Below are 27,046 nucleotides of genomic sequence, written 5' to 3'. Positions count from 1 at the left end.
CTGGGATCGCTTAACGTCAATGACGCTACAGTGGCCTGCGATCGTTGCGTGGGTTCTTGAAATTGAACACTTAGCTAATATACTCGTGGTATAAAGAAAAGTGCAATACAAAATCAAGTTAGTGATTAGTGAATGTATAACTGTAATAGTTTACAATAATATGTTTAAACGCAAAAGAGATCGTTACGTTGATCACGATTCACAGAGCACAATATCTCCGCTGCGACTGAAGGTATCAACAAACAAATCCGGAACATTGTTTTGTTGTGTGTTCGCGGAAGAATTATTTATATGAGGAAAAAAATACAGGACTAAACGAATTGTCTGACAATAAAAGATTCTGAATGTTACTAAAATGGAAATTTTCTAACCTTCATGGTTTTCATGAATATTTAGGTTTATTCACTTTTAGGTTTTTATATGAGATGAAGATGTATACCTCCTGAATGTTGAGGCGTTCCATGTATGTAATCAATTAAATATTCCACAATAGAAAACAAGTCACTAAAATGGTACTCTTATTAGTAGCTAATTAGTAGCTTAACCCAACTACGTGTAACTTTTACTACCCTCATGTTACAGTTTAATTGTACCATGCGAAAGATTGTGGGGTAACATTGAACAGGATTCAAACCATAATATTGCTTCATATTATGGTTTGAATCCTGTTCAATGTTACCCCACAGTCTTTCGCATGGTACAATTAAACTGTAACATGAGGGTAGTAAAAGTTACATGTAGTTGGATTAAGCTACTAATTAGCTACTAAGTATTGGTCAAAAGTTAGACTTGTGAGTTGAATTGGATTCATTTGCACCGAAAATTGCCTGTATCAATAGGACAGAAGGATTTAACCAGATTCGAAGTCACAAAGCAAGTTTGAAATTGCGCGACCGGTCGAATGTTTATGTACTAAACAAAACCATTGTTTAAAGCTTGAAGTACTTGAATTGCGGTGCCTAAAATCAAATTTGTACACCATTGTTACTTTTATTTGCCGCACGGCACTAGTCAACAGAATTTTTTGTCCAACTGGCTAAACGTTTCCAACTGAAGCTCTCATTGGTCTCGCTGTAATTGACCTCACTGATTTAAGTCATAGTAGTAATTGGTAGCCTCCACACCGTTGTAAAGTCTGCAACTGGAGATTGCCAGACTACAAGAACTATCGCGCGTCGCTTTCTTCGCCATGCGTGCGGCTCGCACACCATTTAGTCCACCTTTTGGTAGTACCTCTTGTCTGCGGTAATAATTTTATCTTTATATAATATAAATAATAATAATAATAATTATAATAATAATAATAATAGCGGTTTCAGCGTTCATTAGGCTGTAGGCCTGTCGCCGATTCTTACGGGATCGGCTACCCTCCGGAAAAACTTCTACAGTTATTATCCGATCATCATGAAACTTCACATATATACGTAAAATGTAAAAACAATAACATTTTGCTCCGATGAATTTTTCGAAAAAATTGATAGAAAATGGCTAAAAAGGGGTCCTTCAGAAAATCTATCTCCTCCCACAAATATCATCCTACAACATCGAGACACGTATCATTCTATTTGTAAAGACCATACCTATAGACTCTGTGATCACTTTTCTCATTTTCCCCTTGGTTTTTTTAGGCGCGTTTTTCCCATTTTTCTCATCCCCCCCCCTTCTCCCCCATATAAAAAACGAACCAGACTGAAATTCAAAAAAGTGATCACAGAGTCTTTAGGTATGGTCTTTACAAATCGAATGGTATATGTCTCATTGCTGTAGCTTGAAAACTGTAGGAGGAGATAGGTTTGCCGTGAGACCAATCGGAGGTTTCCACCACGCCCAAAAAACTGCCGGGCGGCACGTAAAATGACGTAAAAGAGTCGTAACGTAGCCAACATACCGCAACTAAGCCTTAAAACTAAGTGAGGAAGGCATAGAGCGAGTGGCTGCACACCGCTCACCTCGCTGTCATGATAGGCACTGAAAGATCTGGCTGCAGCTGGCAGTATATGAAGTCACGCCCCGTAATTACTGCCTTAGCAATTTGTTAAGGCCGCCCCCCACCGCCCCCCGTTCCATGGGGCGTGGTGAACGTAAAAATGGAGGTAGAAAGATGATTCTGCTACCAATGTTCTCGTCAGAAAGTAAGCTTTAAGACGAGTATAAGCACCGGATAATGCCATAATTGGCCGCTTTACGTTAGACGTTTCTTTTTAGTGTGTCCAGCCTTCTAATTAATCCCATAGGCTTTAGTGAAGGGCTCTAAAAACTCCCCCCTTCGGGGGGCTGTTACGAAATCATTTTTCGACGTAGAGGGATGATTCTGGTACCGTTGGATGCGTCAAAAAGTAAGCTTTAAGATGAGCATAAAAACCGGAAAACGCCAATATTGAAAATTTTAGGGTAGCCGGTTCCCTTAACATAGCAGAATATTCACAGCTTGTAGCGGTCTCGAACTCGCAACTTACTGCTACAATTCTGCTGTGCTTAACCGCCCGGCCTCCTTGCCGATTCTGACCAGAAACTGGCGCCCAGAGCTGGGATCGAACCCGCGCTCTGCTACAATCCTGGTACTCTGAACTTTAACCACTGGGCCAGTTTAACCACTGCCAGTTTAACCCTTTAGTTGACGGATGGTTTGAAATTTAGAGTGAAATGGTGAGGCGGGTGCTCGATACCTGTTAACTATAAAATTAATAACATAACATAGTGATCTCGGCGCTGAAGTGTAGGCCTGATGTGGCCTGTCGCCGATTCTTTTCCTTTTCGTGCCTTGTTCACAGAAGATCTAAAATCGTGTCATTTGACCGGATCTTTTCATGACTGACGATAGTTTGAAGTAGCTACTAGACATCCACTCTGCAATCTAGAAACTCGTATGAGCGCCTGATTAGTCCAAGAAGTTTGTTGGATGTGTTAGCTTGCGTTTCAACATGCTTAGAAAATTTCAGCTCCTAGCTTGTCGACATAAACTCCGAGATCTTTTTCCATACTAAACTTTTCAATCATTACTCTCTCGTTGCAACCATGTCTTCTCATACTGTAATCTTGCTGTTCATTGTTCTTACCGAGGTGAAGTACTTTACACTTGTCAGCATTAAACCGCAGCTGCCACGTATCAGCCCAGTTAACTAAACTGTCAAGATCATCTTGTAATTGTGCTTTATTTGACCCATCCTTAACTGTATTATAAACTTTTGTGTCGTCGGCATACATGGAGCACACGCTGGACACTGCTTCTGGCAAATCGTTTATAAAAGCAACGAACAAAATAGGCCCAAGAACGCTTCCTTGTGGCACGCCACTGCGCACTGATGCCCAGTCTGACACGGTTCCGTTAATACTGACACGTTGTCGTCTACCTACTAGAAAATCTCTGATCCGTCGAAGTACGTTTCTCTCAATTCCCAAAGACTTCACTTTACGCAACAGCCGCTCATGTGGAACACTGTCGAATGCTTTGGCAAAATCGAGGTACAATGCATCCACTGGCTTCCTTTCGTCCAGCAGACGAGTCCAATCGTTCAACTTAGATAATATGTTAGTGGTGCAGGATCTACCGGCAATAAAACCATGTTGGCCATTTGATATGAGATGGTGAGCTGTCAAGTGATCGATAATCCTATCCCTCACAACAGATTCCATTGCACTGCTCTTCATTTAAGTTATGAAAACAATCAAAACCTGGCAACTGAAATTCAACAGGTACAATTTCCCCCCGTGATTTTTAGGGAGTGTTTCTGTAATACAAATAATGTCTATACACTCGTTTGCGATCACAGTTAACAGTTCATTTTTTTTTTGTTCAAAACGGAATCCGAGTTCGTGTAGAAACATTTTAAAATTTGTTGTGCACTTTCACTTTGATGTACTATGCGGTTACTTCCTACATTATTTACAGGCCTTGAGCAGGAGTCTTAAAAGATTACGTATGACGCCATTGCTCCTGTCATTAAAAATTGGGCAGAAACCGTTTGCCAAGAGAGACTTTGGTCATACTATACTAATACGCTGGACAAAATGACTGCAGCACGCTTCACATTCAGCAAGACTGAGGAATAAGAGCGGTTATTGGAGATAATTAGGTGCATGGAAGGTCTAGTGTATTGAGAACATATAGCTCGGTCTAGTGCTCTGAGAACTAAAGCTACCGTAGGTCCGTAAACGCGATATCACCTAACTATTGTATCCTAATCAGCGTATCATCAAAAAAATTAGGTAATTGAAGATAATTGTCCTCGAAAAATATCAATATATTGTCGAACATATGATCTCTGACATTTCTACAGAGGTATCGAAAAACTTCTTAAATCAGGCTTACGCTAAAATAAATGGAAAAATTTCACTAAAATAACCAAAAACATAATAAATAACGGAAAATAAAATAAACGCTGTAATAACGAAAACAAAAAGATTAGGCAATTCATAAGAATACGTAATCCGATGCAGTCGCGCTGATACCTTAAATATATGCGCCCGTTACTTAAAACTACTTTGTCATTTGATCATTGTTGCAGTTCAGACAAGAAATGTAACAGCAGTCTGCAGTCTGCATAGCTCAATAGTAGAGCAGTCTTCATAAAAATATGCGCCCGTTACTTAAAACTTAGTCGAAAAACAAACAAATAACGCATCATTTCATTATGAATCTGATGAATATTTCATCATCTATCTATCTATGGCAGTTCTAAACTAAAGTGGTAGTTTGAAATCGATGTTGCGATCATGTAGAAGTTTTGTGAGACGATTAATCTCGGCATCGAGTTCATCGTCGTGACGCTGACGGAGGGTCTGGGCGCGGACCTCCAAGACAACTGAGTTGCACAGATCCATCAGCTGCGCGTTCAGCCCAGTTATGCGTTGCTCCGCCACTGAAAACATGACAGATATCATAAAACATCAAATAATAAAGCCAATGATAAAGTTTTTATGTTGCTTCTGTGTCTGTTTTGGAAAAAATGTGGCTAAAGATTAGTTTCTGAATCTCCAAGAGACATGGCAAGAAAGGTACAAGAAATGGCAGCAGGCAAAATTAGCACATAGTTTCTTCAACTCTGACACCATACGAGACTAATCCATATATATATATATATAGGTAGGGCCTATTTAAATATATAGGTAGAGCCTTGATTGTTTCCAATAGCCCTTATGAAACCGTTAACTGAGAGTCAGAGTGGCAAAGATAGAGCGGACTTTTCAGAAGGCAAAGTTTGACACTTTTTATCGTGTGAAAAATAATGTTCCTGACCTCAGGTAAATGCCTTTATTTGAAATATTAAAAAATTACATGTAATCCACAGGCAATGACTGCAACAGCCGTGGTCAATGGTATTTGCATCAACGTGCATTGAAACGATACAAAGGGCTAACAGATGAAATTCCCACTCGGCAACTGACGCTGTAAAATGTTGTTTCGATTAAATAAAGTTGCAACAAATTAGGTTTGAATGAAATCAAGTTGTAATCAATATTGCTTTTACGAAATCAACTCATACTCAACGTTGTTTCAACATGATTTGCCTTGAAGGATTTAATTGATATTGTCCCACGCGTCACCTTCCAACACATAACTGCAAACAAGAGACTTTTTTGTCGACTTTCCCTATTGAGTACAATAAGTTAACCAGTGAGACTCATGGATCACAGTATCAATATACATAAGATACTGAACAATATCTTGCATTTAATCTAGAAATTAGAAATTAAATGGATAAATAATTAAGAAAAAAGAATGGGTCAGGTTGTCTATGTCAAAGTTTATAACTCTGTCAAAGTTCGTTGACAGGCGAACCCTGGAATGGATCTGTCTGATCTATTGTAGATAAACCTGAGGGGTTTTGGTTCGTTAATAAATTGTCCGAATAACAGATTAAATATTCATTGGCCAGGGAAGGATAATGATAAGACGTGTATCTAAGCGTAAGTATTAAAGTTAGGTTTACGGGATACATTAGATAGAAGTTACAGGATCAAAGCACAGTATGTGCAGTAATTTTGGAGATAGAGTATAACGACACTGCGTGTTGGTATGAGTGCCGGAGTCTAGAGTTAACTGCATGACTGCAGCTGAAGGCTGTCTGCCTAAGACTGAGACTGCTCACCTACGACTAACTGGCAGTCGGCTCACAGAGCTTATATACGCGGTGACCCGCGAGTAGTGACGTCACAGAAGGTGACGTAATAGTCGCTAATGACATCACGGCCTGACATCTAAATAGGGACACACTTTTTGCGCGTAGCATTGATACGTCCTTATGTTGAGCCAAACTGGATAAGGACGACCCATACAAGGACAAAAAAAAAATGCATCGCTATTTGGACAAAGTCTCACACTCATTTCTGTGAGGGCATGCAGGCTACCATCCCTACACTCACCTGCCATATTGTGTTGGTGCACTAAGGGGCTGTTGAAAGCGTGCTTGTCCAAAACCGCAAGCTCTTCTTGAAGCAGGGTTTTGTGAATACCAACCAGTGCCTGTGTCATACAATTATGTTACAAGCATATCATACGCAAAAAATCACCAACCAATTTATTTGAATCATAATTTTGAAGCATTACAATCTAACCTAGAGTAGGTGTATACTTTTTTGTAATTATGCAGTCCGTTAGGATTAAAAGAAAGCTGGTAATTGCAGGCTACAAAGAAGTGGAAGAAAACAACCTACCTCTTATATTCAGCAAGAATCTCGAAGGCATATCATCTAAGGGTTTCTTCCTAATATAAATCACTCCAGCCTTCCATATAAAAACTAACCATTCTTTGTCATCAATACAGCCAGCTGCTGTATTTCACATTATTTGAAAATAATGTGAGAAAATATATCACATTTGACACAAAAAGCATAACAGGGTTTTTTCAGTATGAAGATAATTAATTTGTTTCAACATGACATTATATTCCTTCTACCTTAATACATGACAACTGAGGCTCTTGAATCTGCACTACCAAATACATGAAAATGGGGCCACATATGGGAAGATGTCATATATTCTCCACCTCTTGATTGTGAGGGAAGATGCCATATATCCCTCACCTCTTGATTGTGAGGGTTATAGGACAATAATTTACTGACACCTATCTAAACAGCAAATTTCAGAAGTATTTGTAAGATTGCCTTCAGATCTCTCTTGCAATAGAAACAAGCTTCTACACACAAGAAGTAGCATGATTTTTATTTAGTTCATAAAATAAGTAATCTTTGCTGGAAGTTAGTCCATTATTTATAAAAAAATGAATAGATACCCAAACTTGTGATAATATCTAAAAAAATTACATCTATTGAAGTTCAATTGCGATAAGAAAAAATCTCAATTAGTTTCTACTTTTCAGACAACTCTTCAAATGAAAATTTATAGATGGCACTGAACATTCTAGAACATTTCTGACCGTGATAAATGTTGCGTAAATCAACCTTGACAACATACTGCTCAGTACTCAAACATATCTCCTTTATTCCTGGCTTCTGTCCATTGATTCCACAATCAACTAATAATTAGAACACTTTCAAATCATAGCACAATGTGAAAATAAGAAGACAAAATTTGAACAATTTTTCAATGTCAACAGGTTTGAATTTCTTACCTATAGTGGAAGGTACCGCGGTAGTCTTCGGGTGGGAATGATACCATCCAACTACGTTGACGCGCGTCTTGCTGGTTTTGCTAATCTCTTCAGCTTTCTGCTGACCCTTTAATGCAAAATTTAATATCAGTCAATGCACAATGACATGTTCAAGTTAGCATTCCTTCTCAACTTGACAATGAATTCTCTATCAATTTTTAGCTGCCAATTTGAAAAAATATATATGTATTCTCTAAATAATTTCATTCTAATGAATTCTGTAGATGAATTAAAAATTTCAAGTTTTTAATTATCTTCACTTTAATTTTAATTTAAGATTTGAAGCTTCTTAGCATTCAGCTCAAGCACTTAGTGCTTAGATATGAATAGAATCTACAATACATTCAAAGCTTCATTCTACAATGTTTTATAATATAGCAATCATAGCAACATATCTCGCCCACAATCAATTCAAGTCTATATTTATAAATGCAAGTTGTGAATATCTACCAAAACATCAATCTATTTACTCTTCATACAAATGCCTAACACATTGTCTTACTTGGATGAGCATCTCAGGAGAGATTTTTACACGGTCTTTTCTCTTGTCCGACCTGGGCAGAATGACAGCATGGATGACATCACACGTCACATTCTGCTCATTCTTTTCTTTATCACTCTCTGACTGATAGAATAAAAAAAATTAGAATCACCTGATGATCCATCCTGATCTTAATAATATTTCACTGAACATAACTAAAAAAATTCTGGTATATTAAAAATCAATGTATGGTAAAAATCATTGTGAAAGGCCATCAGAGCCTAAGCTATACATTTTCATAAATGTTTCCATACAAGAAACAACAATACTACAGAAGTTAAATAAATAAGTTAAACAAAAACAAAAAATTCAAAAAAAAAAAAAGAAATACTAGGTTGAAAGATTGTTTAAGCCTTAACACTGTCTCAGTTACTCAAACACAAATAATTTTCTGACAATCATTATGAGCAAAAAGTTTTCAATAAGATGCAGTATGTATCAAGTGGAAATGCAACTATTCTTAATATTTGTCATTTCAGGTGAAATTAAACACCAAATTTAAACCCTGCCTACACTATGTGTGGATAGTGCAAGAAGTAGAAAAACACTTTCTATTTGGTATGATGTTACGAATAGGTGTAGTGCACCCAGCTAATAATGATAATTAAGTAAGGATTGCCAGCAAATTTATTAAATTGATATATTTTTGTAAATCTTTATTAAAGGATACTCAAAATTTAAGCTGCATGCATACAATATAATAATTTATTAGAAAAGACACTTACTTGGATGTAGCTCCCCACTAGCAGTCCCATAACCTCCTCTGCGTCAGTGGTATACGCATGCTGCCTACACACCATGTATACATCATGGGAGAGCACAACTTCAGAAACTTTATGCATTTCTGTAATGTAATTGAAAATGATTGTCAAATGGTAATATTTTCTAGCATCAAGTACATAATATCATCAATAAACTATCATAGAATCCTTTCTCTTTGAGACTGGCAACATAAGTGCAGTAATGCCTTAATTGGTATTGATAGTAGTGCATTCCATTGAGAATAGAATTAGTTTGAACTTTATCCTAGACTTGTCTAAGAAGTAAAATGTTACAAACAAATTTAGACTTGGTCACATATTGTCTGCAGTGCTGTGTAAAATGTGAATATAAATGGCATTTTGCTATAAACAGCATCTTGATACAACTTTTACACAGATACTAATTCATGTTACAGCCTCTTCAGGGTTTAAAATTCTATCAATATTTTACATTTATATCTGAACTTTAGTATGTACTGATTTCAAAACATCAACTCTCAAGAATTTAATCTTGGTTAATATCTATCATCAACATAATACTAGTTGCTAATGTATATATAGTATGGTATTCAATTAAATTTCAAGTTTCCAGGCTGACTCTAGCTTCCAGTAGAAATTGTATGTACCATCAACAACAAATGGGGTAATGTATGGGGTTAATGTGCAAGATATCTCATAGTAAATATAATGCTCACTAAATTAATGAGTAGTGTGAGCCTTAGAAAAAATTTCATATCACTCAGATGAGTGAGACTCGTGAGGTAACAAATTCACATACATAGTTATCAAATCTTGTATTGAAACTCATAAGAAATAAATACAGATAAAAATAAAATAAAATAAATTGAAATATCCTCAGTTCTACCTCTGAGGAATAAGAGTTGATCAGTATGGCACTTGACATTTTCCTTACCTTCAGCCTTTACTTTGCTGCCACCAGGAGATGCTTGAGTGAGGCTCTGCTTAGGGCATCTGCCACTCCTGACTGTAGCATCTGAGAGTTGATGCTGCGCAACACTGACTTTTTTCTTAATGGGTGCCATTACTAAATGTGATGATAGTTATGAATCACAGAGGTTGAAGATTTTAATCTATAATGTTAGCAGTAGTAGTAGTAACACTGGAGGGATACAGGAAATTATAAAGTGCAATAGAGGCACATAAGTAGACTTTAATTTTAAAACATGCAACAAAATTCACTTGTCCCAAGTTATACTTAAGCACATAATTTATTGCTTTATGCATGCATCAGCAATAGTTGATGCAGAAAACTAGACTATAATTGAATATGACATATATATATATATAATAAATAGAAGCCATCTTGAAATGGATGTGAAATTCAACAGTATAGACATCAAAGACACTATATCCAGAGAGAATTTTCAGTCCTGAACAGGGCTAACAATATTTTTGAATGCACATAGCAATGTCAAATTTGCTAAATTAAGATGTATATCAAAGGCGTTGAAATAAATTGGCTCCATAAATCTTCTTCATCACATTATTAGTTATAACCTAATCAACTAGTCATCAAGCAACATTTATTAGTCCTTTTGGAATAGATCTATTCACTTGAACAACTAACCATAACACATTAATGTGTTCAATAGTGATTGTTTACCGACACCCTGGTTATTGATAAAGTTATCTACATGCTCAGCTTGATGGTGTGCATTGGGGCAACATGACATGGTGTGGTAAATTATTGCATAACAAAACAACAATATCTTTCTAAAATACGGCAAAAAGGTGATTCAACAGGGGCATAGAGTTAAGAATTATTTTTTACATTGCACAATAAGCCATAGTTGTTGTCATTGCCCATTCTGGTAGTGGCAACCAGGTGAGGGCGGGATGATAGGTCAGTTATTCAGGGCACTATGGGCCCATCTATGACCAACACTGGCTTGCTCACCTGCCAGAACTATTGTATTGCATTATGCAACACCCTGGACAAGTCATCAAATGCTTAATTGCCTCTAAAAAAATGAAAAATATTTATAGGGCCATTTCTATGACAAAATTAGAGATTTGGCATGGCTTGTGCGCAGAGCTACACAATTAAGTTTGCAGCTCAAAATGGCTTTTCTCAACCTGGAAAAAGCATTACTGGCTTGATACTTTTGGGCCAGGATAATTCCCAGCATTAAAATTTACCTTACCAATGTAGCAAAATCAGTAAGATCTACTAGTGGCCAGTAGCTCTAGTTTCAATCCTTGATTATGGCTTGGCATGTGTCACCAATTTCTGCAAGAGTTTGTATGTTTAAGCAATCTGATGATAATGTGAGCAAAGATGTTCTAATAATATGATTAAATGTTGCTTGATTTTGTATTTCACAACCAGTTGGAATGGTATTAATGCTGCATTACCTCTACTGCTGCAGAATATATGGTCTACATCTTTGCAATTTTTAGTGACTTTTTGAAAATGGTTTTGCAATATTATTTTTGCCTCCTTTGTAATGTATTACTGATCAATAATCACTACACTATCTGATATGATTTTTCCACGCTAATGTAGCCAATCTTAGCTGCGGTTTTTGTATATTTTTTTTCTATCCCTCCATGTGATCTACATTGTTACAATTTATTGTTACAATTTATCATGAAAAACTTGCCAATGTCATTCCATTGCTCACTACTTGACCAAGCATTTTGCCCTGTTTTCCTTGACCAATATATTTATCTGAAGCTGCATTTTAAATTTGATGTTGTGCTATACTGAGGTAACTTATTTTTCAATAAAAGGCAATTACATTGAGCCAAATGCCAAATTAGAATCTGAAAGATTTATTCTCATCAAGTGCTTTACTTGCTCAGTCATGTCCGACTAGCCTGTACATTTAATTATTTTTAAATGATGTGTTTTCTGCCATCTGATGCATTTCTGTACGTGCAGAGAACTTGCCATGAAGATGGACTAATACTACTATGAAGAATAAGAATTGCACTGTTGTTTTATTCCATGCCTGGGCTAGGCTCCTGTGGAACAATTCTATAAATTCATTGCTTCATAAATACACTTGTGGCTTAGCAAACCGATATGGGATAGATTTCCAAAAATTTGGGGCAAAACCAGTCATTTTGCAGGTGTTTTTCGAGAATAATGGGTAAAAATTTATTGCCTTCATTTTACATTTAAAAAGATGGGGAAGGTTCATAATAATGGGTGAAATGGACCACATTCTTATGTGTTTAAAGTTTTATTTACCACATGGGTGGCTACAGCCTGATTTTTCAGCTAGGTACAAGAGTGTTATTAGAATATCCTACTTATGAATGAAATCTTGCAGCTCGCAAAGTTAAAAATTTTCTTTACAAAGTTGGAATATTTCAGCCTGATTGTGCACTTTAATTAACAATTAGATTGGAGGCAATCCATCTGGTGAGGATTTTGTAGCTTCAAAATGACTGCTAATGTCTCAAAAAAAGGCAGATATATTGTATTTCAGTTTGAGAGTAGATGTTTTCCATACTAGCTGGGACAGAGGCTTCAATTATTAGTGTAATTTAATCATTGAAGCATTTCTTTATGAACATTTGGGCATGTTCATTGAATTCATTAGTTGTCACTTATTATTTTTTAATATAGAAGTAATAGGTGGAACTGATCATCAAGATCAAGCAATTTACTACCACAGGTTTTTGCCAATAACTTCATAACACTCCTCAGTTGTAACCACATCATTGTTTGTTTAGGTAAAGGATTGCAAGACATCATCCAATTAGATTTAGCAGTATTGTACTCCAGAATGATTTGTAGCTCGGCTTCAGTTTCACAGTAACATTCTAACATAACTGGAAGATATAGGATATTAGATGTATTAACAATTTAACATGGATTCTCAAACTCCTTAGCATAATTTTTAACACATTGAATGCAATTTCTAAAATGGTCAACTGCTCACAGGAGCAACTATATTTAAACTTGAATTGACACTTCCTATTTAAAGATATGAACATGATTTTTTGGGTATTGAAATAAATTTGTTTATTTCAAAGGTTTGGTAAGGTTTTATTTCAAAGGTTTGTTTATTTCAAAGGTAATAAATTTGTTTATTTCTTTAACCACTTTCGTGGTTAAAGATAATATAAGGTGCCAAAACACAAAACTGGAATTTATTTTGTTTAGTTTTTTTCTAATTATTCATTTATAGTTTTGCATTTTTGTGAATTTATACCATTCATATCTATCAGTCACACTCGTTTCTCCACCCACCGGCAGTCAACCAACCGAAATGTTTTATTTTAGTTAGAATAGATAAGCTGCAACAAAAGCTTTCTAATGGTACTAAAATCTTTGAAATTGGCTCTTAGGAAACATGGAAATGACAGTTTTTCCAAAGAAGTGCCGAATATTGGTCCATTTTTGATTTTGGGACATTATTTAATAAAGGAAAAAATTCATAGCTTTTTCACTTTTATTTGTATTCCAATTAAATTTATATGGTATTTTTCAAATTTTTTTCTCATTTCAGATTTATAAACTTTCATTACAGTCCAAGGAAAAGAATGTTATTTTGCACATACCTACTGATTCTAAAAAATTTCTGGTTTGCCACCATAGTGCAATTCTAATAGGTAATATAAAAGAACATGGTCTTATGACTCTTTGAACCATTCAATGCTTCTTTCCGGGCCAATGCTGGTGCCACACAACACACTAGCACCTTCCCAAACAAAAGATAACTGCATACTAAATTAACAAAAGAGGTGGGCAGGCATTGTGTTGGCAGCAAGCTGCGCCAGCAGCTGCAACAGCGTAGTCAAAAAATTTGAAAGTAGGCCTCAGCAAAGTGCAGTTTCCTTTGGAGCCCAATTCAGCCAAAAAATATAAAAAATTTATGATTCAGCATAGAGACTTGAAACTATCCCTCTTGATCTAAATATTTGCTAAATAAATTGGGCCCCATGTGCACATGGGCCGCATGAGTCACTCCAAAACTGAACGCTGCAAGGCTTGGAGCAATCAGTTTTCAAGTAATGTTTATATCCAAATTATAATTTACTTAACCAAGTATTTCTTGCATGAAAGATACTTTGAAGTTTCTCAATGTAATCAATGCAACAACATACATTTTTAATATTTGTTAGGCGGAATTAGGCACCTAAGGACATAAAACCACACTTCTTTCTGGTCTTTTATTCTCAAAATTCCCAACTGAGCTGCTACAGGCTGGTTGGCAGGTTTTTTGCAGGCTGGTTGGCAGGCTTTTGGCAGGCTGGTTGGCAGGTTGGTTGGCAGGCTGGTTGGCAGGCTTGTTGCCAGGCTGGTTGGCAGGCTTGTTGCCAGGCTGGTTGGCAGGCTTGTTGCCAGGCTGGTTGAAAGGCTGGTTGGCAGGCTGGTTGGCTGGCTTGTTGACAGGCTGGCAGGCTGGTTGGCAGGCTGGTTGGCAGACTAGTTGGCAGGCTGGTTGGCAGACTGGTTGGCAGGCTGGATGGCAGGTTTTATGCAGGCTGGTTGGCAGGCTGGATGGCAGGTTTTATGCTGGCTGGTTGGCAGGCTGCTAGCACCGTTTGCTGCTGACACTGACCCACCCATTTTTAACCAAGGCAATCCATTGCATGGTTCATTGTGTACAAAATTACCTTGAATTATTGATGCAAATTTCATACATTAGGTAAATGCTTATGCTACAAATTTATCATAAAAGTTGTATCCCCATATCTCCTTGCTTTGTTACAAGCAAAATCACCTGAAATGATAAATTTCATGTAAGATGTGAAAAATCATCACGTGAATTTTCCGTTAATAATCTGTATTCCCTAAATCCTTGGTTTTCTATGAACTACATATTCATGTTTTCTATGAAGTAAAAATTTTTTATGAACTACAATCATAGTGGTGAAGCAGAGAGTTTTTTTTAGACTCTTGACACTTCCTCAAATTCATTTCAAGTCATATAAGTAGACCAGTAAAGTATCATGTATACCAGCAGTATCATGGATACCAGCATTATCATACATAAATACTTGATTTAAATGTTGAGTAAATGAAGTAATTGCAAATGAACTGATTCCAAGAAATTTCTGGTTTGCCAATATAACTACAACCACACGCAGTGTGGAATTCTTGATAGGTAATATATTCTCACATTCATATAAAAAATGAATCAAAATCCTACCGTTACAACTTCCACCGCAGTGTCAATTGATACACTGATGACTGAGCTACACAGAAACTGCTGTGGATCCATCCCCTATCGCACATGGGCGATAGGTTTGGAATCCAATACTGGGTTGGTGACACCTCACTTGATAACATTCACTAGTCATTTATCCATAGCTGACAAATTTTTGCAATGATTATGTTCTAAAATAAAAAATTATATAAAATTTTGCAATAAATTCTCACTATTTCACCAATACCAACAAAGTTTTTGATACCACATAAAATGTTTGGGATAAACTGCAAATTTTTCACGGCATATGGGCACATTGTAGCCGGGTGGTTATTTCAGTATTTTTCATCGCAAACCAAATCTGTTATTCATTTGTTTACTCAATGTATATGTTCTAATTCAATACAAAACATTTCTCTTTATTTTTTCAGGCACGGGTATACTATTATTAGCAGTATATATTAAAATGTGAATCATAATTACATATCCTAGACCTATTACATATCCTATCTGGCAGTAGGTGTTAGAGATGATGTCTTCACCATAAAATAAGGTAGCCATTGTTCCTCATTCAGCTGTAGTTAATGTTATTGTTAGTGTTAAAGTTTTATTATGCAGAGATTTATTTTTTTATATATTTGCTAATTTTATATTGAAACACCTCATACCTCCTCATTCATCTATCTTTAATGCTCTTTCGCAATGGGTATGTGCATCTCATATTATTAAAGATCACTTATGGTGCCAAAATCACAAAACTAGAATTTATTCTGTTTAGTTTTGCATTTTGGTGAAGTGATACCATTCATATCTATCAGTCACCCCGTTTCTCTCACCCACCAGCAGTCAATCAACCAAATTAATTTATTTAGTTAAAATAGATAAGCTACAACAAAAGCTTTCTAATGGTACTACTAAAATCTTTGAAATTAGCTCTTAGGAAACCTGGAAATGATAGTTTTTCAAAAAGTGCTGAATATTAGTCCATTTTTGTTTTTGGGACATTATTGAATAGAGGAAAAAATTCATAGCTATTTCACATTCATTTGTATTCTACTTAAATTTATATGGTATTTTTCTAGATTTTTTTTCTCTTTTCAGATTTATACGTTTTCATTAAAATCTAAGGGAAAAAATGTTTTTTGCACATACCTACTGAATCTGAAAAATCTCTTTTTTACTCGGGACAGTTTTGAGCATTTTTTTGTTAATAACTGTTAATAACTTCTTACGATGAAACATTTCATAAACAAGTTTAGGCTCATTTTATAGCTCTTTGCAAGGGCTGTCAAATGGCATTGTAAGAAAAATGCCATATGCTATTCGTAAGGTGCCAGAAGCAAAAAAAAGTGTCCCGAGTAGCCCCGTTGAACGGGGCTACTCAGGACACTTGCATTAAAACTTCATTTTAAAATATTTGAAGCATGCAGAGTGTACTCGAGTGTATTCATCCATTACTAACAGTACTCTGAAGTCCTCCTCTTTCATTGTAGATGATGTAGAGGTGGAATAAATGACATTTTCTGTGATTTTTACTCGTTTTTCCTTTATTGATTGAAACATTAATTACCGTCAACTGGGGTGACTTTGGCCATGTTTTTGATTTTGTTTTGCAAACAAAAACGGGGTCGTAAATGCCGGGGTCATAAATGCCAAGGTCGTAAATGAGATCATAAACGCCGGAGTGTAACAGGTTACGATTTCGGGCGCCAGTGTACGGTGTTGTTAACTGGTCGGTAACCGTACTGTAACAGGTTGCTTTTCTATGCAACTCTGATATTGAATTGTAATTAAGTATGACCTGAGGGTGGTTCGGTTGTAGCTGGATCCGAGGATATAGAGGGACAGCGTAAACGATTATATAATATATATCAGCAGCCTTATAGCATTTTTTCTGTATCTGTAAGCTTACAGGATGGCTTGTAATTTCACACCATTTTAATTGAGTTAAGTGAATTTACTATAAAAAATATAACTCAGTACTCACTGCAGTGAGTGACAGAGAGCGCATTTTCTCGTGGACGAAAACTTGAGGTCACGGACGGATGGACAGATGGACGGACATGATGAGCACAATAGTGCATTTTTTCCATAAATGAGAAAATGCGCTGAAAAGATCGTGAAAAACATACCTGAAACATAAAGGAATGTTTTAGTGACAACCAACATATGTTTTGGAGAGATAAATCATAATTTAGGTCAATTACTTTTCATTCTATGATGCCTGGTGCACAATTTTAAATATGACATTCTATGCACAATTTTGTGATGATCGATGATGCACAAATTTTTCGATAAGTGAACTTTTTTCGCTCAGCAAGGTAAATGTTATCAATATTATTTGTTTTTAATCAATTTTTTCTTAACTGGAGCCTATGCTAATTGAGGTTCTACTGTAAATGCGTTTTTGGGGGTGTCCAGAATAGCCCCGAGGAGGTGTCGCAAGTAGCCATGCTGTGCAGAAATGGCCGCCATTTTTTTTTTTATTGAGGTATGTAAATTCCGCAAATAAAGTTTTCATGCTGACACTTGTCAGCCACTTTTTTCTAAGCAAAATTTTCTAATACGGCAAATATTTTTTTTACTACAGACCTTAGCAGAAGTAACTTACCAAAATATCATTTTTCACCATTTTTTCACGAATTTTTCAAAGCTAGTAAATGTAGTATTTTTTAACTTTCTTTATACGGTACTACATAGATAGGAAAAATGTTGATGTTTATGCCACTATATTTAGTTTTGCAATATTCCAATTAGTTTTGCTACTAGAACAGTTTTATGCCATGTCGGAGGACTGTCCTGAGTTAGCCCCAGTTGACAGTATCATCAGTAACATCAATCATCATAAGAGTTGTAGGAAAAAATTCATTGTTTTTGATGTAAAATAATGGTTTTAATTTAAAATAAATGCAATACTTGATTTTCAGATATACAATGCAAAAATGATCCATATTAGAATTCAATTGACTTGATGCTTTCAGAATTAAATTGAAGAAGTTGCTACCCATTTAGAACTTACAAATTGCATAAACACAGTGCACAAATTTAAGATCACCAATGAGTATGAATTTAGGTTGCATGACTGGAGTAGATTTCAAAATTTATTGTTGACCGTAATGGGTAGAACAATGCAACATATTAGCGGCCATTCAACGATTGGTTTGGGGCTCTTGATACTGCGTAAAAATATTGCAGTAGACACATCATCCAAAAGTTTCAATGCAAAAATTCTTATTTAAAGGATAATAAATCAATTTGTAATTGTTTAATCCTAACAATAATCATTCAATTTATTTTAAAAGCATTTCATGAATGCACATTAGAATATTTCCTTTGAAATCAACCAAGAGAAAGTAACAAAGTTATTCATTTAAATTTTAGGCTTCTGAAAATATTTCAAACCTCTATCAGAAATAATATAGTTAATCATTTATCTTGCACTGAATATATGAATGACAGTTGTATACTGTCAACCATGATTGTTCCAGTAGATTATGCACCGGGAATGAAGCTAGATTAGTTGCAAGTGGGCTTTCGTTGTGAAATGTATTCCCGTTTTTCTGAATCATGTGTTTAACATGGAAAACTCTGCTTGGTAGCGTGAGTTGTAATACTTAATGAAGCAAGATGGAATTCTAATTTTGATGGTTCATATATTATTTCCAATTCAAGAACAGTTTTTTGATCCAACAACATTATTTGAGGCAAAAAAGTTAACTTCTTAAAAGTTTAAAAGATGTACGCTAACTTGCTCAGTTTCTATAAAGTAATCACTTGGAAGGTGCATGCAGGCACCTTTCACTCAACAATTAAAATTAGACTTATAAAAAGTATTAGTTAGTTGAAGATTTGTCTCAAGTTGACCGCTATGAACTAAACCTTATAAAATAATTACAACTATGCTGCAAAGCAGAGTTTTTTGTGATGCAAGCTAAACACGCAATTCAAATGAGCGGGACTACATATTACAACAGCTCATCTGCAACTAAAATAGCTTCATTCCGGTAGCATGGTGATGGAGAAAAAAGACATTTCAGAGTCAGGCCTTTGCAACGGCCATCAGCCATGCATGGAATATTCATTTGTTAGAAGGAAGGAAATGCGCATATATGAAACGCTTTTAAAATAAATCAAATTATGTTCATTTATATCTATAAGAGGGATTAAACAATTACGAATACAATACATCCATATCCAGAAGAAAACTTTCATTCATCTAAATTGTTGCCAGAGACAAAAGAACCCGACATAAGCATTCCATAGCGCCGGCAACAACATTATGCTGCAATGTAAACAAAAGAGGAGATGGTGTCCCACACATCTTTTGGTAATGTCAAGCTCGAATTCAAAATAAATAGATTTGATCCTCATTCCACAATGAGATATATATGATGGAAAATTGTTTCAAATTTAAACACCTATTGATATGCATCCAGATAAGAATTTCTCTTGATATGCATCCAGATATGAATTTTTTCATGTTTTTGCTCTAGTTCGTCAATATTGTCTGAATAACATCACTTCATATTCTAAATGATTTCATCTCCCATCACAAGTTTTCGAACATCTCATGTGTTTTAGAAAATGTTGCTCGTTTAGAAACGGCAATCATTTTATTTTATAAATCAAAGAGCATTTAGTCATGTGACACAAGGAGTATTAAAATTGAATAGTTTTGAGGCTTGCAGAATTTCAATCCCAAAAATGTGTGTAATATTATTTAAAATTCTTTATTTGATATATGAAAAACAGATGAATAATTAATCTTATAAATAGATAAATATGATGCAAAAGTTAATGATCAGTTATGAATATCAGAAAAAATTATTTCAAACGGTTTCACAACTTAAAGGACCAGCCCCTAAATGAGTAAGCAAGAGGTATTTGTGATTTTAATGCTCAATGTTTGCTAAGGTTATATTTACCAGTCAGTGGCAGAACAATGCAACACTTCTGCAGCATCCCAACGCTTAGGTTGAATTGAAGGGCCATGGCACATATTTCTACAGCTGCTGCGGGTACAAATAAGCACTGTGGGAATAGAGGTTAAGTTGTTGTCCATACATCCTAAATTAAATTACAATTATTGGATTTGGTAAGTATTTTATGATCAAAGTTCTGCAATCAATGGTGTCTTTGAAATGACAAAGTCAATAAATTTAAAATATTTAGTTACAAGAGTATCATCAATCACGAGTATCATCAGTAACATCAATCATCATAGGAGTTGTAGGAAAAATTCATTGTTTTTGTTGTAAAATAATGATTTTAATTTAAAATAAATGCAATACTTGATTTTCAGATATACAATACAAAAATGATCCATATTAGAATTCAATTAACTTGACACTTTCAGAATTAAATTGAAGAAGCTGCTACCCTTTTAGAATTTACAAATTGCATAAACGCAGTGCACAAATTCAAGATCACCAATGAGCATGAATCTAAGTTGCATGACTGGAGTAGATTTCAAAATTTATTATTTACCGTAATGGGTAGAACACTGCAACATATTAGCGGCCATTCAATGATTTGTCTGGGGCTCTTGATACCGCTGTACAAAAATTGCAGTAGACACATCATCCAAAAGTTTCAATGCAAAAATTCTCATTTAAAAGATAATAAATCAATTTGTAATTGTTTAATCCCAATAATAATCATTCAATTTATTTTAAAAGCGTTTCATGAATGCGCATTAGAATATTTCCTTTGAAATCAACCAAGTGAAAGTAACAAAATTATTAATTTAAATTTTAGGCTTCTGAAAATATTTCAAACCTGTATCAGAAATAACCTAGTTAATCATTATCTTGCATTGAATATATGAATAACAGTTGTATACTGTCAACCATGATCGTTCCAGTAGATTATGCAGCGGGAATGAAGCTAGATTAGTTGCACATGGGCTTTTGTCATGAAATGTATTCCCGTTTTTCTGAATCAAAGATTTTGCCACTACCTCCTGACGCTAGAGTTGGTAGTTGGCATGCTCACTGAAATATCATGCTCACTGCAAATTTTGGCACATATTGTCATGTAACTCATGAATTAAGGTAAAATTTCAAAAAATTTTGCAAGCTAAACATTGCTGTTATTTCCTAATGAATATGTCTACCAAGTTTCATTGAGCTACGTTCATTACTTTGGTAGATATTCCTTGCTCCCTGAATTTGGGGAGACCAGCCCCAAGTTTCAGCCATAAATTTGTCTGCGATGTTTGCAGTGGCAAGATGCTGGAGCTGCACCGAGGAAGAGGTTTTATTTGCATTCAGGGTAAATGGTACCGGTACCTTGTAATTTTTCTCTGCCTTCTTTTTCTTTCATTTCAGATTTGTGGGAGCCTCTGAAGACTTGTCCAATGTGGCCCCACGACAGGGTTTTCAGTTATATTTGCCTAAGTAGTTTCTTCACATAGCACTTGCAGAGACTCATCAGTGATGATGATGGAGTGAAAGTGGAAGTGTGCTGGACGTTCCAGATTTTCGGGTCCTGCTTTCCAAATTGCTATGTTTACCAGTTAATATATTACCCCTCTGGATTTCCACACTGCTTGGTGGATCAAAAATAATATGTTAACCATTATTTTTGGAATTCCATCCTGAATTATATATGAAAAAAGAAAATAATAATTCAAAAAGTAATATTCATTCTACTAAACTAACTAAAGTCTTAAGTTAGAATGAAAGTAGTAATAAAAATAAATAATGAATTTATTTATTGATATTCAATAATAATAAGTACTGATTATTCAATTTTATTGAATTTAATAAAAAGTGAAGCATAATTCAAGTCTAGAAAGAAGAATGGCCCACATGGCACATAGTGACATTATCTGAGATACAGATTGCAGTGGCGAGCGAATGAACTACTTTATTGTTTAGTACGTGAACGTTCATACTAATATGATAGAAATATCAAATTCTGCTTAGGCACAGCCTGTTAAAGTGTTCCAACAACATATTTTCCATTACTCGTTTATTTATAAGTGGCTTGAAGCCTGCATAGTGACAAACCAGAGATTTTTTTAGAATCAGTTCATTTTTAATTTCCTCAAGATTTTAACCAATTTCTCAAGTATGATAATGCTGGTATCCATGATACTTTACTCTTACTGGTCTACTTATAGGACTCAAAAATGAACTTGAGACATAGGCTAGTCTAAAAAACTCTCTGCTTTGCCACTATGCTTGAAGGTGAAGAAGTAGCCGGAAGATGACCTCTCGATACACCTGGACGCAGCTCGAACCGGAATTCCAACAGCCACATTCACAACACAGCTTCCACTGAAAACTACTCTTCCGGACCATGCATACGGAAGTTCGGAAGTTGTGGCGGATCCAATGAATCTGATGTTTCAATATTCGTTCTTCCATGCAAGTTTTAAAGCCATCTGTCCAACAGAATATTTCGTGTGAAAATTATTTAGAATTATTTGAATTGTTAGTATTTTACTCTGTATCCATACTTTACCCGATGGTTACAGTTCAGAGCACCAAGATTGGAGCAGCGAGGTGCGGGTTCAGTCCCAGCTCTGTGAGCTAGTTTATTGTCAGAATCGGCAAGGAGGCCTGGCGGTTAAGCAAAGCAAAATTGAAGCAGTGACTTGCGCGTTCGAGACCGCAACAAGCTGTGAATGTTCTGCGTTATTAAGAATAGACGACAAGCTTCCTGCTTAATAAACGCTGAAACCGCTTTATATATATTATTATATGAACACATATTATTATATTTGATTAGAATTTACTCTATCAAGCATTCAATTATAAAAGCTTCGTAAATGGCGTTCTTTTTTAAACAAAATTTCCTTAGCCGCCACGCAGTTCTGAGCCGCACTCATAAACAAGGTTCGTCTAATTTGTTTGTCTTGTAGTACGTTCAAGTGATTTATTATGAAAGAGAAAATATTCTATTTAACGAAACTTAACTGGGCAATGATATAATGATCGTTGTGAATATAACGGCATGCAAGAGGCTGCGATCAAAAGACACTACCACCTGTAGACCGCTGCTTGTAACTGTGCAGGATACAGCCCAGGTCGGACATGTGCTTAAGGCTGCGAGAAAACTAAGTGAATTCCCAGAGTTTAATTCAGTCNAAATGAATTCATCAAAAACAAAACTTAGCTGAAATGTTAACGGGTTCGTGACGACGCATTTGCCGATAGTTTGCTTTGCAAATAGTGCAAGATATTCAATGGCTGTCTTGATACTATAAATTTTCTTGTTGAACTTGACATAACTAAAGAGGGTTGGTTCATCAATCAGTGCATAATTCCCTTGCTGCCTGAAGCAATGTAGTTTTAATTGATATTCACTTTACGTTAGTCGATACAGGAGTGCAATAAAATCAGATTCAAGCGTGATTGCTAACATAGATAGAAATGAGCAGTATGGGAACAATGATTAATAAGCCTCCCTGAAAGAATGTATTCTAGCCTCACTGATCCACTCTTGATAAAGAAAGTGACTTGTATGGGTTTCAAAGTAAAAAGCACATGTCGCTTGAAGCCCGAAATTCTAAGTGGAAAAAATTCATAATAATTTATTCTAATTTCCGAATTAGAGATACACATGAGCTTGGGCTAATGGTTCTCTTGAGCTCAGTAATTTTACGCTAATAGCAATAAGAACGTTACCGCAACTATAACGAAAACACAATTTTGAAAGCCTCAAATTTTGAATGCCGCTTCAGGGCAACCATCGTATTCCGGATATTATCGCGTGTAACTAAAGTAAAATGTTTCATTTAGAAACTATTTTTATGTACTCCGTACGTATACTATAATATAATACAAACTATTAGGTTAATTTCATAAATAATTAGTACGAAAACTTATATTTTAATTGAGTAAAAATTATTTTGACCAAAATGCATACTGAACTAATTAAAGATGGTTACCACTACAGTCATTGCTGTCACCAGCACATACTTATACAATATACTGGTTCACCACAAGAACGAACACTCCACGATGTTTCACCAAATGTCTCAAGCATATGGAATGCTTCCCATCAGACCACACTCTAAAACAGTCAATATGCTATACATTTTTCAGTATTTGTTCGAAATGAATTAATAAATTATTCATTTCATATGAGCAAAACGAGAATATTGTCATGATATTCACTACAACTTGACCTGTTACAATACAATCTAATTTATCACAAGCTGAACAATAATTAATAAGCGACACGGCAATTTACACTTCGTAATGGTGACGTGCAAAAAATTAGCGACAACAGCAGTACAGTGCTGGAAGCAAATTTCCCGAAAACAATTTCAATGTTGCCAATTCGAACTCATGTATTTTAAATCATTAACGTCCAAATTAGTTGATTTGCATTTACAATGGTCTACGGACAAGTTAAATTAATAATAAAATATCAATCAAGCTCTGAAAGCTCAAAGTTTTTTAATATTGTAGGAGCATTAAATGGATGATAATGAAAATTTGGGTGCATTGTTCATTATCCGAGTTGGAGAAATTCATTCTCATATTTAATTTTTTATCCTTCACTCTAGGCTGATTACTTTTTAAATAGAATTGGAAAACCAATAGATAGACGTTTCATTACAATACTATTTCCTGACAGGAAGACTTTAAGCCAATAGAATTTTAGAAATTGTATAAAAACTTTTTCGGCGGCCCACACGTAGAACCCGAGGCAACAATCGCCGTTTTCAGAATTTTCAAACGGTGCTGCGTACACAATTTAAGGCCAGTATAATACGAGCTCTTCCGAGTCAGAAATAAATATAGAATACCTGTCAAACTTAGGCTGATTAGTCTGATATTGACTACTTGAGACGGTTGATTCCGAGTCGCTAGATAGATTGTATAGGTAAACCATTTGCCGCAAAACTGTTAAGTCGGAAATACGCGAGTTCTAATGCATGATAATAAATATATTTTAGTATATTTTTCCTCATGCGAACATTTAGCAAAAAATTACTCAATCATTTGAATGGATATTTCAATATCAGTTTTATAAATGAAACGAAAAAAGTCGTGGTGGTGAATCATGGTCGTGCATCTTATGATCTTGTCATAAAACATCAAATAAATTAGTACGCTTGAAGAATTAAAATAAAGGTGAAAACCCAGCAAATATGTGGAATCAATACTAACTATTATATATGGGGACTTCATCTCATATGACGAGATGAAAGGCATGTAGGCATTTCTCAACAGCGCAATACGCACGGATAACGTACTTAGACGAACTGCTCGGAGAATAGCTCATGTATTTCTGCTCTCCAGCGCACCTGGCGCATCACTGATCGGGAACCAAAAAAGCCTTCTGCTGGCTGCGTAAGGGAGAGAGACGGGACATATGGCGGAATAGGTTAGGCCAGATGCGCTTCTGCCTGTGAAATGGAGCTCGATTACGCCATTCCTGTAAGGAGTAGAGCAGGTTTACGCTGCCCCGGCGTGGTCTGCGGACAGTAAGGCTTAAGGCACTTGTGAGACATGATAGTACGGGGTAAAATTTTGTGGAGTAGGACCTGTTGACAATTAGCTGTTGATGCAGCAGGCTGTGGATTGGGGCAGCTGTGAGTTAAAGTTGGTGTGGTGAGATCACTCGATTACCTATGGTTTCTTGGGTGTGAGGCTGAGTATTGTCGCGACCTCATTGCCAGAGGCCGCAGATGGTTCGGTCAATGAAATACAGATGTTCTTACTCTTACTATACTTCTTATATTGAGTCCATCCTCACATGACGTGCTCTGCAAAACAGAGTACCGTAAGAAGGCAGAACTCACATTAGTCTTAAGGGTAATTCTTCTGAACGTAAGTCGGCAACGACTGAGCAATTTAAGACGCTTTAGGATTATTCAGAATTTCCATCTAGGCGGCAACATGAAAATATTTTATCAAGGAAAAGTTCCGCTCAGGGTTATACAGTACAAACTGACTGATTACGTTACACAAGGAATTTTAGAATAGCAATTGATTCATAAATCATAGACAGTTTGATTAATTCGCACAATCACTTTGATATTGAGTAAGCTAGAAAATCGGTTTAAAAAACAAACACAAGTTATAAATGGGGCAAAAACTGCTAATAATTGACAATATATCAAGATCATCCAGGAGAGTTTACTGGATTCAACGGTGCGGCACATAGTATTCAGGCCGTGCGTTATGATGAGATAAAAAATCATGTTAGAGTAAATAATGCTTGAACATCCCTGCTCATATCACTGATAAATCAGGTAAAATTACACATGAAAATGATGCAAAGTTATCAGAAAGTGACTAACTCATATTCATGTTATCTGAGAGAAACTTCATGTTATTTGAGAGTCATGAACACCAAAATTCTTATAAAATACAGGTCACATATGCTAAGTAATACTGCATAGCCTATAGGACAAGTTGAGCTACTGGCCACACTATCAATTTAATGTTGGTAGAAACGATTTCACTGAGTCGTATTGGAGCCAATTGATATGAGTACACTTTTACAACATGAACAAATTAGTCACTATAAAATTACTTACTATTTTACTATCTCTACGTGTCACATCGTTGTTTATCCCGGTAACAGGGGACCCATCGACGCTTCTCAAACCGCCAAAAATTTCGAATAACCCGGAACGCGCATGTCCGTGTACGCGGATACTAAAAAATATTAAAACTAAAACTAATAATAATGCTAATACTGGGATTTATCCCAGCACAAGTATAGTTATTGCATTATGAGGATAGGCGTTGGCGTCAGGGCCTGTTTATGAGTTAAATTTTTTGTCTACGGCTGCGCTCCCTCAAAGCTACGCGCAGGAAGTTCCTCGCCATTTGCAAAAAATTGTCCATTCAATCTTCAGTGTACCGTTTTTGGATATCGGCTACTGATGAACAATTAATTCAAGTTCCCATTCACGGCGAGTATCATGAGAATTTTTGGCAATAATTCAAACTGTGTTACTTGTTTAGAGGTTTCAAATTTTCATGTCGATTTCAGCAACAGGTTTAATTTTTTTGGAAAATGCTAGTTTTACTA

General features: G+C 35.7%; 1 protein-coding gene and 1 long non-coding RNA gene across 3 annotated transcripts; both read right to left on the bottom strand.

The window, feature by feature from the left end:
• Positions 1–4,226: 4,226 nt before the first annotated feature.
• On the bottom strand, positions 4,227–7,039 carry LOC108671761. Of its 2 annotated transcripts, none has more exons than XR_001930838.2 (3): positions 7,024–7,039; positions 6,364–6,463; positions 4,227–4,859 (listed from the first exon to the last, which is right to left on the bottom strand). It is a non-coding gene; the product is annotated as an uncharacterized LOC108671761 (long non-coding RNA). The 2 variants fall into 2 exon arrangements; XR_001930837.2 differs by lacking the exon at positions 7,024–7,039 and adding an exon at positions 6,987–7,011.
• Positions 7,040–7,460: 421 nt separating this feature from the next.
• On the bottom strand, positions 7,461–9,849 carry LOC108671760 (lys-63-specific deubiquitinase BRCC36). The gene is made up of 4 exons (XM_018159333.2): positions 9,826–9,849; positions 8,877–8,995; positions 8,113–8,235; positions 7,461–7,677 (listed from the first exon to the last, which is right to left on the bottom strand). Exons 2-4 carry the CDS (start codon positions 8,991–8,993, stop codon positions 7,483–7,485), a joined length of 435 nt encoding a protein of 144 aa, XP_018014822.2. The 5' UTR covers positions 8,994–8,995; positions 9,826–9,849; the 3' UTR covers positions 7,461–7,482.
• Between the last annotated feature and the right edge of the window lie 17,197 nt (positions 9,850–27,046).

This window comes from Hyalella azteca, unplaced genomic scaffold (assembly GCF_000764305.2).
Source record: "Hyalella azteca isolate HAZT.00-mixed unplaced genomic scaffold, Hazt_2.0.2 contig14290, whole genome shotgun sequence".
In the NCBI taxonomy this organism is placed as follows: domain Eukaryota; kingdom Metazoa; phylum Arthropoda; class Malacostraca; order Amphipoda; family Hyalellidae; genus Hyalella; species Hyalella azteca.
The sequence above is the reverse complement of the archived record's forward strand: the minus strand, read 5'-3'. Positions and strand labels throughout refer to the sequence as shown.

Excerpts from the sequence above, each read along its gene's own strand:
- LOC108671760 (XM_018159333.2), bottom strand. The coding sequence starts at position 8,993 with ATGCATAAAGTTTCTGAAGTTGTGCTCTCCCATGATGTATACATGGTG. Across the intron at positions 8,236-8,876 it reads TAGTGGGGAGCTACATCCAA|TCAGAGAGTGATAAAGAAAA; the intron begins GTAAGTGTCTTT and ends TTATTCTATCAG. Across the intron at positions 7,678-8,112 it reads CTCCTGAGATGCTCATCCAA|GGTCAGCAGAAAGCTGAAGA; the intron begins GTAAGACAATGT and ends TTTGCATTAAAG.